Source organism: Balearica regulorum, chromosome 15 (assembly GCF_011004875.1).
Source record: "Balearica regulorum gibbericeps isolate bBalReg1 chromosome 15, bBalReg1.pri, whole genome shotgun sequence".
Taxonomy (NCBI): domain Eukaryota; kingdom Metazoa; phylum Chordata; class Aves; order Gruiformes; family Gruidae; genus Balearica; species Balearica regulorum.
The window spans coordinates 11,921,747-11,934,383 of NC_046198.1; the positions used below are offsets into that span (position 1 = coordinate 11,921,747).

The window sequence follows — 12,637 nt, forward strand, 5'->3', positions numbered from 1 at the left end:
GAGGCAGGCAGCGCTTGCTCTTCAAAACACATAAAGATATTTCAAACGACATCTTAAAATCTGCCAAAGTTAATTCAGCTGCCAGAAAAGATCTTATCATACAATGTATGAATAACCTTTTCACTTCTCCTTCCCTTTTGTAAACTAGTTCTGACACCTGCTTTGGGATTTACCTTTTCATTGTAACTTGGTTTTATTTATTTTTGTGTAGGAGCCCAGGAGCATTACTCAATAAAAAGTCGGTTATTACTTACTATTACAACAAACTAGCTGAAATGCCTAGCAACATAAGTATTAAATAATTTGAACCTTAGACAGTTTGGGCAGGCATTTACCTGTCACACGAATCATGTTTTTCAGATTAGCATACTTTGCTACCTTTGCCTTCCACTCCTCCTCCTTCATGACAGAAGGACAGCCCCTAAATCATATGATTGGACACTAAAGATTGCACGCTGTGAAATGCTCCTATTTCCCACAGACCTGAGACAAACTCACCAAGGCAGAACTCAAAGCCAACCAGAGAAGAGCCAAAATGAACCTTCTTCCCTCCTTCTCTATGGAGACCTGGGCCCTTTTGCTCATTTTCATGGCCCTCCTGGTAGCGTGAGTAAAATATTCTTTATTGGTTCTTTGCTCATGCCACTTTCCTGTTCTTACTGTTGTTCATTTTCATGCAACTAGTCTGCCAAGGAGCAAACAGGTAGTTGTGGCTTCTAGCCTCTAACGAGGCTCTGAGAAGTAGCAGAGGAGTCTAAAGACTGTACAGACGCGTGATCTTGCTCCAAGGTTTGGAGTATTCCCATGTATTGTTATGATCTTGCTGCTAAGCATCAGAGCAATAATCAAATAATAATAGTGCCAGACATTCGTTACTAGCAGGGTTCTGGCTTCCGTGAGGATCATGATCCGCTAGGTTATTTCCCACAGAAATACAGCCAAAGGAAGACTGTGCCTCCCTGGCTGAGGTTGCCCTATGGAGGGGGGCAGGCGGTAGATGACCCTACTGCATGACCCGCAAAGGTGGAGAGCAGCAGAAAGGCACCAGAAAAAGAGCATTCATACAATCAGTTCTCTCTCTTCCTGACGACTCCTGTTGTGCCCAGGTAAGATGCTCCGTGCATGGGCACCCAGACCAGGAGGGACACTTTGCAATTTGCCACACGCCTGCAGTGAGTCCCCATGCCCATCCCCATAGCCCACCCTTGCTGGGGGAAGAATGTAGCCCGGAGCAAGGTCAGGTCTCTGCTCCTGGCTTTTCTGACAAACTCCATCAGGCAGAAGCGTACCCCGCTGCTTCAGAGGAGCTGTGCTAGTGAGAAAATTCTTTTGTCTGCTTTGCTGATGCTGTTCGGTGCTGCAGCGTAGCAGGGCTGGCTGAAAACCCCCTTCTGCTGGGACATACAGCGTCTCCACTGGCAGCTCCTGCCAACAAGGCTGCACTGACAAACTTTGTAGTGTTGACAAGCCCTTAGGCAGAGACAGCATGTTGCTAGCCATAAACCTTAATGATTAATGTGGTCCACACGAGCACAATCCATTTGTCTGCCCTGGCAATGCTCCAACCGCAGCAGTTCAGTAAGCTCTGAAACTTTTAGCCCTGTTTTTAAAACCCTTTCCTGTGATTTGGATCACTCAAAAGCCTGTTTAGGGCAGACTCTTAAAAAACCCTAAACCAACCAAAAAAACTCACCCTTATTATTGACCCAAACCGTCAATAATTCTGTGGCCATCTGAGATTGCTGGTTACCAGACTCCCGCCTTCTGCAGCCACTTGCAATTTTGTTGTGGCAAAAGGGATGAAGCCCAGATCTTTGTGCTTTGATATCTGAGCTAAAATAGAGATTTCACTGCCCATTAGTGCAGGGAGGTTGTTCAGATGCTTCTTGTCCATCTGGGGCTCCAGTTCACACATGAAGGAGCATCAGGCATTTCTGGTTCACTTCCATGGCGAGAAGAAGTAATGATTATTCTCTGGCTTTACACTGAATGGTCCTTCTCAGCCTGCAGAAAACCATGTCACATTTTAGTTGTAAGAGCGTTAGACTGTGTTTTCCTGGCCATGTTTCAAATGGATTAAGTCTAGCCTATGTTCTTATAGAGTTTCTGGGCTTTGTAACCAGCCCAGCCTGGCATTTCCTGGTCCTCCTGCAGCCCTGGCTACCCATAGACATTACAAATGAGAATCCACAAACATTTTATAGCTAGTACTGAATTAACCTTTGACAGAAAAGGTTAAACATTGACAAACAGAGCACTCTGAAACCTTTCTACACCTGCTAACACGCCATTCCCCTGTTTTTGCCTGCTCTGTTTGGACCATAAGATGAGGTCCTCTTTTGTGCTCTGGCAGAACCTGTGCTGGGGACTGATCTCATTTGGGGTCCCCCAGATTTAGAAAAATATTACTAATTGCAAGGGAAACCCTCCTGAGTCTCAGCCTAGACCCCTCAAGATGCTGCCTGAGCGGCTACTGCCACGTGGCCCAGAGAGGATCTCCGATAACATCCCGCTGCCAAACCTTCACAGTTTTACATCCCTTCTGCAACAAACTGCTCACTTGGGAAGATGCAGCTACCGACTAAAAAACAAATATTTTGAGGAGCTTTTTCAACACAGCCAAAGCCAAGCTTCAAAGGGCTGCAGCCCAGGCCCTTGTCGAGAAACAGAAGGCCCCGAGGTAGAAGTAATAACTTTACAGCTGCCAAAAAGGGTGCTTCAGAGGAAAGAAATCTGCAAAGCTGTCAATAAAATCTAAACAGAAAACCATCAAGACAAGACTTTCTGATGCACCACTGAGCTAACGCCAGGCTAAGAGGAAGGAGAACAATAAATGAAATTAAAGTGCAGCTTGACAAAAGGCCTGTTTGGGACATCACTTCTGGCACTGCTTTGATATCTCTTCAATAAAAACACGTCAGCTTGGTGTTCTTCTTCCAGCTCCCTTTTCTGCCTCTCCTTTGGTTGGCAATGAGCTCCTCTTTTGACTTTTGCTAAAGGCTTTGAGGTCCCGTTTCCACCAGAGCACCTATGCCTTTAGGAGATGTCTGGCTTTACCCCAAAGTGATCTCTCTGAAGCTGCGTGTGGCAGCACTGAGCCTTACCCTGTTTATTAAGTAATTTTTACAGGGCAATTTTCTTCTGGGCCACTTTTTTCCAGCTCCTGGATCAACCTCCTCTATGTAGAGCCAAAGGGACATTGCTGCAGTCTCCAGGTTTAGGAGAGCTCGCAGTCCCAGTGCCACGGTGATGTAACACTCTGTTGCCTTTTCTGTCCCACAGATATGGGATCTGGCCATTTGGTTTGTTCAAGAAGTTGGGTATTCCTGGGCCGACACCTCTGCCTTTCTTCGGGACGTGCCTGGAATATCGCAAAGTACGTGACTGAAGCCTTCCTGGCTCCAGAAATATCTGCCTTTGCTCATACAGCTGTAGCTCAACAGATACATGGCGATGATAAGTTATCTCCAAATGCCAAGCTCCGCTCTAACGCACAGGTTGTGCAAAGGCCAGCGCGGGATAAGGGCTCAGTAATACAGACCACGGGGCCCTGCCTTTACGGCATCTCCAAACGAGCGCTCATGGGTGGCTGATTTACAGCTGCCCTTTGCCAGGGTCCTGGCAAACAGCTCATTCACAAGCATGATATACATTTATGCTGTCCTTCACGATGTTTTTGGAGAGGAGAAATCAGAAGGCAGCTCTGAACGTCAGTTTACAGATATCCCTCCCAACCAACCACCTCCAATATCATCCCCTCCACTGCATCCTGAGATCGTTTTTGTATTGCTTCCTACAGGGTTTCTTGGATTTTGACAATGAATGTTTCCAGAAATATGGGAAAGTTTGGGGGTGAGTATGAAGCACTGATCTCTTTGTAAAGCAAGAATCCATACAAAGGGGGGAAAAAATTCATTAGGAAAACTCCCTTCTCTCTACCTGCACCCCTGATGATCCCAGCAGGACAAGTACAGCAATGATAGGGTGCCTGTGGTGGCTTACGTTAAATCCTGATGATTGCAGGTGTCATGCTATATGGAAATTGCTTTGATCTATGCTATGAAAGGCATTTTAAAGCCAACAACAAAAGGCCCTCACCCACTTCTAACAAAATCAGCAGCAAAACTACTATTTAAGGTTGAATCTGGAACCGGGAGGTCGAGTTCCTCTGGTTCACCAACAGCAGAGGAATGTGAGTGACTGCCAATACTGAGAGAAGCAGCAGATCCAAAATCTGCCGACTTCCTCGTGCTGCTGGTCCTCACCTGCTGCGGTGGGAGCCAGTGCAGCTATCGTTGTCTGCTCTGGCCAGACATCTCCTCTGGCTTTTACTGCTGCTGTTTTAACCTGGGCTGCAAACGTGCACATACCCTCTATAATGCACCCATTGGTCCCTATAGCGACTTTTAAAAATGGAGTCCGGAAAAGTTATCTTTACATAAATGGGGAAAGTGCTTAAATCTGCTTAATCTACATCTGTTGCGGGAAAGAATTCAGAACTGGCAGCTTAAAAAGACAAAAACAAGGATTGAGTTTCATCTCCAAGGATATTTCAGTGCTGTCAGCCCAAGTCTCCAGACACCCAATTCAAGAGCCTGAAAGGGGTCGAACAAGTTTCCCTCTAATACTGTAACGTGTTTAAGTGCCTGGAAAAACACAGAGTCAGGGGAGAAAGTAAAGACACTTGTTTCATTTAGTATCTGGTCCTTTGAGGGACTGAGCCCTGCTCATTTCCCAGCAAATTTGGAAGGTGTTTAGCCCCCTTCATCATTTACAAAACCAGATGGGAGGGGGTCTGGGAGTCCTTTTCCATCTCTCCTTTCTACATGTCTGTGCTTAGGCATCTGCAGAACAGCAAGGCTGGTGATGGAGGAGCATTTGTTTAACACATTTTGTTTCCTGGGTATCAGCCAAGCCTTGCACTTCAACTGTCTGGGGTTGTTTATCTGTGTCCTCTTCTCCCCCCATCAGGATTTATGATGGCAGGCAACCTGCGGTGGCTACCGTGGACCCGCAAATCATTAAAACTGTGCTGGTTAAAGAGTGTTACCCCACCTTTACCAACCGGAGGGTAAGAACAGAAGCATCACGATGTACCATAGAGTCCAGAAAACGAAGTACAGGAAGAGCCAAGCATGCAGCAGGGTTCCCATAGGGGACAAGGGGCTGCGCTATAGGGATTGCTACAAACGGCCACTGTATGTCACTGTTCCCCTGCCTTACAGGCTGGGGACCGCATACCCCGGCTGGCAGAGGAAGCTGTTCGCCTGCACATCAGACAAATTCTGCTCTCGCACACATATATGAATTTCAGTCTGTACGAGCATACAGGAATCCGTAAGGGTCCAGCTAGCACACGTGCCACCAGCTGGGATGCAGGCTCTGGGCGGCACGGTTCGGTGTGGGTGCACGCGTACATACGGCTACTTTGGGCTTGTTGGGTTACATATGGAAATGGCATCTCGCAGCTGGTTTGCTGGGGGAAAGGGGGTTGCTTACGTATGCGTGTCCTGAGAGAGGCTGTTTGTAAGGACTTAGCTTGCTGCTAGTAGTGATGTCCCTGACATAGCATGTAGCCCTGCCTAGGCTACCTTCCCATCCTTGCAAGGAAGCTGCTACCTTTTCTGGGCTTAACACCTTGTTTTTTTTCCCCTCCAGCGTGTAGATCTAGCAGGGGTGCTGAACAATGCTATCTCATTAGCTGAAGATGAACAGTGGAAGAGGATTCGTACTGTGCTCTCTCCAACCTTCACCAGTGGGAAACTAAAGGAGGTAAAACACAGCGGAGCCAATGCAAACTAAATCAGAAAGTCAGTAGGCAGTGATTCCAGGCTGAGATTGTCACAGGGGTCTAATTTCTTTAGTCAGAGCCTGGCAACTAAGCTGGCCTGTTTAATTTATGCCTAATTTAAAACAAAAAAAGGCTTAAAATAAAAACTTAGCAGAAAGATCTTATTTGTAAATATTCATGAAAATCCCTATGGTCTTCCTAAGCCTGTCTTAAAGGAGTAAAATGTACCATACTTAAGTGACCATCTCTGTTTTGTGTTCCAGATGTTTCCTATAATGAAGCACTATGGGGAAGTTTTGGTGAAAAATGTTCAAAAGCGAGTGGAAAAGGACAACGATGTAGCTGTAAAGGAGTAAGTAGCTGCTAGGAGCAGCACGCTAAGCGGCAAACCTTGTTAGCCAGTGCTGCGGTTCATTCGTTACTGGCAACACAGATCGCTCGCTGGGTAAACCAGACCTCTGAAATAAGGGATGGGGCTAGCTGAAAGCCTGGCTGAAAATTTGAAAGGGAAAATTTAAGCTGGGATGTTAGGGAAACTTCCTAGAGGCAGAGACACACAGAAAAGCTTTCTAAAGGGAATCGGAGGGGAGGAGGAAACGCTCCAGCACAGCTTTGTGAATCCTCAGGCCGAAGATAACTCCAAATCCACCAGGAAAATCTAGTTTTCCCCACATATGCTCATGATCTCTGTGTACCACCTTCTTATACCACAGGACGCTGAGGTTGCTGGCCTCCCAGTCCCACCCACGGCACTATGGGATGCTTGTCCACCACTCGTCCCCATTGCTGGGGGGAGCTGGAGGGGAGAACATAGTGTGGCTCTGGGTGTGTCATCCTCATCTGTGCCCTGAAAACTGTGTATTTCACCCCCAATTCCAAAGCAGAGATGCAGAAAGGACAGCTGCACACCATTGATCACACACCAGCAAAGATCTCCCCTACAAAAACCCCATAAGGCCAGGGTTTGGACAGTTCACACCATTACAGGTACCTCTGCTGGGTTGAACAAGACCATTTTCATGGAATGTTTGAAGCAGGGTGTGTTGCCACCCCTCCCCAAGAAGCTAAACCGCTCGAGAGTCTCATGCTGTCCTTGCACTAACCTGCTGTTTTAGCTGTTTGTAGCTACATGCTGTTTTAAAACCCTCAGAAAAGCTGTCTGATTTCAAAACCCATGCAGGCTTGAAACCAAAGCTCTCAAAATCTATCCCTTTCACTATAAGTGCTTTCCAGTTACCATATATCCAATTTCCTTTGCAAAACCAGAGCAGGAGGTCTTATGAGAATTTATATTTGAATGTCACATAGGCATTAGGAAAAAATATATTCACTTGCTCCAAATATTTAACCACAGTCTATCTTCTCCATCTTCTCTCAGCATCTTTGGAAGCTACAGCATGGATGTTGTCACCAGCACTTCATTTGGTGTGAACATCGACTCCATGAACAACCCCAAAGACCCCTTTGTCAGAGAGATGCAGAAGTTGGTCAAGTTTGACTTTTTTGACCCAGTCTTCATCTTGGCATGTAAATGACTTTGAAAACTTCATTCAGGTGCCAGAATACTCATGAAGCATGACTTTAGCAAGCGTATCAGAGACTGGTGCATCCTATATGTTAACCAATCAACTATTGCTTGGATAACTTCACTAGCTGGGTTGGAGGTCCTAATGGCTCTCATCATTTCCTCATTGTTAGCTTCATGCTAAAACTCTGAGAAGGAGATGGGCAAAAACTTCTTCCACCTTTGGCATCCACAGTACAAGAAACATATGAACATGCCAGCCAATATCCAAATAAGCAGTGGAAAATGATTCTAGGGTTGAAAAGCAAGTTTAGCTGTGAAGCTTGAGGAGAGTGGTGCTATTTGAAATGCATTTTCTGGAAGAGAGTGCTGAGTGGGGACTGTAATTAGAGGTAATTTCCTACCAATGCAATAACTTAACAGTGATAGTGATGGACTTTAAATCACTTGCAACCTTACATCAAGATTAGATACCATGCTAAAACACAGGGAAAGTTATAATCTGTGCATAGAGGAGGTTGTGGTGCTGTGGATATTATGAATCTATACACAAGCTCAAAATTGAGTCTCTGATGAAGGAAATGCTCTGAAGTGGGCTTGAAAATGTTTGTCTGAACATAGAATGGCAGTGACTAGCTCAGACTGAAAAAATTCAGAATTTGCAATATTGCTCTTCTGAGCTGCATCCTTGGTGTGATGCTGTACAATGCACAGAAGTAACCTGTCCTCAGAAAGCAGCACCTTAGAAAAAGAAGGTGGCATATGCTTTGGTCATCTCTTACAGCAAAGATTATACCCAGCTCAATTGTGCCTAGTTGACAGGAACTTAGGAGGGGGTTGCATCAAAACAACTTCTTACAGAGAAAGAAAAAAGGCAAAGCTTAGGCTTTGCCCAGGTAGGAAAAACCAAGAGAGGAAATAATTTCTCAGTAGCATCACTAGTTCCTCAGTAACATCCATAGCTATCTTATATGAGGTGGAGTTTGTTTACAGTGTGTGATTTTATTCTCAAAATCGTTTTTCAGTTGTATTCCCATTCATTACTCCTCTTTTGGCCAAGATGAACATAAGCTTCTTCCCCAGTGATGCTGTAAGTTTCTTCATGAGAGCCATCTCCAAAATTAAGCAGGATCGTGAAAAGGAGCCTCACAAGGTAAGTGAGTGTGAATTTGCTAGCAACTGTGACAGAAAATACACTTAAGTGAAATATAATTAGGGTGATGATATCACAGGTGAAGCCAAAGCAAAACTCTGAATCTATTTAAGTGTAAACACTTTATTTAATACTGTTTGAAAAGCCTCACCTGACCAGCCCTGGCAGAGAAGCAAGCAGACTTGTGTGTCTGTGATCTGAAGCTAAATCCAGATAAAGGCTCAGTAGAATTGCATTAAGCTTGGGTTTGCAGAACTTGTAATAAGTCAAAGAAAGAGACTCTCTGAAGAAGATTAAGCAGAGAATAAGAGAGAGCAGAGTAAACAGCACAAGAGCAGCAATTCCACCTTTCAGGGTTGTACCTTCCCCTTTCACTTTTCAAAAATTGAAGCTGCTTCCTGGCAAAATTCTCCATTTTAGAGCCTGGATCTCTTTCCCAAAATTGATTTGAGACACTGTTCTCCCACCCAATGGCTTCATGTTGTGTTTTACAACAAGCAAGCCATGTGCATTTTGGGGATGCTTTCAGTTTAAAAATTGTGTTTGGCTATGAAATCTGCTTATCTGAGCCCTCTCTGAGGGACCTGTCACCAAAGAAACTCTCCTGCTTCCCTTCTCAGGGCAGAGTAGATTTTCTGCAGCTGATGATCGAATCCCAGAAGTCAACCAGTCACGAGAGCAACGGAGCAAATCACTCATCTAAAGGTAACAACATCCAAATATTCATCACAGGAACAGGGACTGTGGGAGCGAGGGGAATATGGGGAGCTGTTTCCCAGAGAAAGGCTCAACAGGTCACCACGATTTCCACTGACCAGCTCCAGGCAGAAGTGTCTGTCCCTTCCTGCCAGCACCAGGGCTAAGGGGAATCTCCCAGGCCCTTTGCCAGGGACTAGAACTGCCCTGTCAATCATTTATACCTGGGGAACCATCTGACCCCTTTATCAATGACTCTTTCCAGACAGAGTAGCCATAAATGTGTTATCAGAAAACAACCGCAACAAACCTGCCTCAACCCCACCCATTGCTACCCGTTCCTTGCTGAGACCATCAGCCAACACCAGTTTTGCTCATCCACCCATGTCCTCTCTCCTCACAGCCCTGACTGACATAGAGGTCCTGTCACAAGCATTCATCTTTATTTTTGCTGGCTACGAGCCCACCAGCAACACACTTTGTTACCTGGCGTATGAACTAGCCATGCATCCTGACGTGCAGCAAAAACTGCTGGAGGAAATCGACACTGTCTTACCCAACAAGGTAAGGGGACGTTGCGTGATGGCAAAGACCCTCTGACCCTGCTGTCTGCCTCATTTGGTCAAGACAATGAGAAATCTTTAGCTCCTAAACAACCTCCTCCTGGGATCTTCTGAGAGCTCCAAGAGACACATGCCGAGTCAATTCAACCCTGCAGCGATTCTCTTTTGGGAGCTGAAACCTTAGAGGCCACCCCACTGCACAAACCCATTTGCCACACTCTGTGCCTGTGCACAAGTAGATGTGGGTTACCAGGCATTTCCATCACTCAGGGATGGAGAATGAAACCAACTACACAATATCTACCTTGCAATTTGTTCTTCAGTGAGTCTGAGACACGGTTGGGGTAGCAGAGGTTTGGGATGCTCTGGTCTCATCAGTCATTTTTGGACAATCCAATCCACATGTTAACATACCTGGTCACCTTTCTCCTACTGCCCTACAGGCTCCTCTCACGTACGAAGCGATGATGCAATTGGAATATCTTGACATGACAGTGAGTGAAACCCTTCGGCTCTTCCCCATTGGGGGACGGCTTGAGAGAGCCTGCAAGAAAGATGTAGAAATAAATGGAGTGACCATTCCCAAAGGAACCATTGTTATTATCCCACCCTATACCCTGCACCGCAGCCCTGAGTACTGGCCAAACCCAGAAGAGTTCAGACCAGAAAGGTACAAAAAACCCAAACCCAAACAGAGCAAAAGGGAAGAAATAGCATGCTGCTTTTTCCTCGCGCAGTAATTAAGTATTAATCTCTGATTAGCTTCTTAATGGTGTTCTTCCTATCTTTTTACAAACACTACCAATGAGAAGTTGCAGGCTCATGGGAATGTCATTTTAAGAAGAAAGTGAACTTTGCACTTAAAGCAGGGTTTCAAACCACAATCTTATTGGGAGAATAACATTGATACCTCACAACATCTTGTACACAGCTTTTAGGCTTGCTGACAGAGTGGGTAGTTGGTGAGTTTTTCTAACTGCTAGCCTTCTTTCTGTATAATCTTCATTGCTGAAGCTGTTTCCTTCATGTAGGCTTTGCTACAAAATACACCAGAGTTGATCCTTCCAGAGTTGCCTTCCCTCTTATCACTTCCTTGAAAACGAACTTTTCCCTAGCTGGTTATTATTATAATTGGTATCGAGCTCTCACTCCCAGCAAGACCGAAACCACAGGCTGCTCCTAACAAAGGCAACTCCTGGTTTCTCTCTCACTAAATAAAACAGATAGGAAATATCAGTCATTTTGGCCAGGCATGTAGATTTTCACCTTGCTTTCAACTTCTACTAGCCTGAATGGACAGAATTAAACTCAAAATCCTGTCTGCAATGAGGGCTGTGACACAGCACTCGATTGCTGGGGTATGCTGAGGTACCTTAGTGAAAAAACAAACAAGTCTCTGTAGGGCACCAGCAAGAGATCTCTAAGTAATACAGATACGTAGCTTTTTGGATTTTTGCTGCCTTCATTTCTTTTCCCCAACCATGTCATTATCCAGGTTCAGTAAGGAAAACAAAGAGTCCATAGACCCGTATACGTACCTGCCCTTCGGGGCTGGTCCCAGGAACTGCATTGGGATGCGATTTGCTCTCCTGACTCTGAAAGTTGCCATCGCCATCCTGCTGCAACGTTTCACCTTCCAGACCTGCAAAGAAACTCAGGTGAGGAGCACATTTCCTTTTGAAACTCACACACGAAGAGCTGGGTGCCTAGCTTCTCACCATGGGTGCTAACACCAGCGGCTTTGCACTTTCAGGCACTACAGATAAAGTTACGTCCAAACCATGGCCAAGTTTCTTTCTTTTAATCTCTACTTATTTAGTCTGTCTATCTCCAAGCATGTTTTTCCTCTTATTGTTGCAGATCCCTCTCAAGCTGAGTTCACAGGGACTCTTAAGACCAGAGAAACCGATTATTCTGAAGTTAGTCCCCCGGACCAACACCGCACCTGCAGAGGCGTAAACACCGGCTGAGTCTGCAGCAATTCTCTGGCGTCTAACGAGTGCTGTGCTAACAAAGGGATCACACATCGCAGGAAATCTCTCCTGCATGTACAGACACAGAAGAGCAGCTCTAGTTAATTCTGTAAGCAATTACTACATATTTACTAATAAACATAGCTGTCAGAAATGTAATGTGGATCACTGGGCAGTGACAATATACAGTCCCCTTAATTTTGATTGCAGAAAACAAGAAATAAATCCAAATGAGAAGCTGATCATCCACTCACTTCTGAGGGAACTTCTCCATCTGTAGAGAAGGAATTACTGTTGCATCCAAGAGAAACAAGGTGTGATGGAAATTCAAATTGCCAGACCTTGCTGGGCAGGGATGGGTGACGTTCTTCTTGGCGTATTGATGCTTGAAATTGTGTGTGTTATATTTGAGCTGACTGGTGTGAGACTATATCCTAGTTACCAAACCTCTCTTGTGCCATGTGTTAATTAAACTAAAGTGTGTACAAATACTGTCATTAAAAATGTTTGAGAGCTGCTCTGTGTTGTGTATAGCAGCTGATCACTTCCTATTTAAAGACCTTATTCAGCCTCAACCCTTGAAATTATCCAAGTACATTGCTTTCCACTTAATTTAATGAATCTGATCCTTCATTTAATGTGATCAAACCCTCCCATTTGTACAGTATTTTACAAACACTATAACTCCCACCTCTTAGTTTGATTGAGAGGTTGCCTTCAGTTCAGCACTGGCCAACCATCTCCTGCACAGAAGCGACAGAGGAGAGATTGCAGAGAGCAACAGGAGCGGCTCGCAGGAGGTGGTGGCAGCACTGCAAGAGGGCCACTGCTCCTGGAGAAATTGTCTGGACATGGCTTGCAGTTGAGCCTTGCCTCCTTCCAGAGCCAGGGATGGGGTGTACACATTGCCCATGGTGGGGTGTTAGCCTGCTGTGA

General features: G+C 45.4%; 1 protein-coding gene across 1 annotated transcript; it reads left to right on the forward strand.

Moving 5' to 3' along the window:
* The first annotated feature begins 441 nt into the window (after nt 1-441).
* On the forward strand, nt 442-12,219 carry LOC104640176 (cytochrome P450 3A9). The gene is made up of 13 exons (XM_010308455.2): nt 442-606; nt 3,283-3,376; nt 3,800-3,852; nt 4,972-5,071; nt 5,659-5,772; nt 6,055-6,143; nt 7,170-7,318; nt 8,342-8,469; nt 9,090-9,174; nt 9,569-9,729; nt 10,172-10,398; nt 11,224-11,386; nt 11,589-12,219. The coding sequence occupies exons 1-13, from the start codon at nt 536-538 to the stop codon at nt 11,685-11,687; spliced, it is 1,533 nt and encodes a 510-aa protein (XP_010306757.1). The 5' UTR covers nt 442-535; the 3' UTR covers nt 11,688-12,219.
* Nucleotides 12,220-12,637: the final 418 nt, after the last annotated feature.

Bases quoted from the DNA above. Each gene is read 5' to 3' on its own strand.
- LOC104640176 (XM_010308455.2), top strand. From the start codon at position 536: ATGAACCTTCTTCCCTCCTTCTCTATGGAGACCTGGGCCCTTTTGCTC. The intron at 6,144-7,169 runs GTAAGTAGCTGC...ATCTTCTCTCAG, and splicing joins AACGATGTAGCTGTAAAGGA to CATCTTTGGAAGCTACAGCA. The intron at 8,470-9,089 runs GTAAGTGAGTGT...TTCCCTTCTCAG, and splicing joins GTGAAAAGGAGCCTCACAAG to GGCAGAGTAGATTTTCTGCA.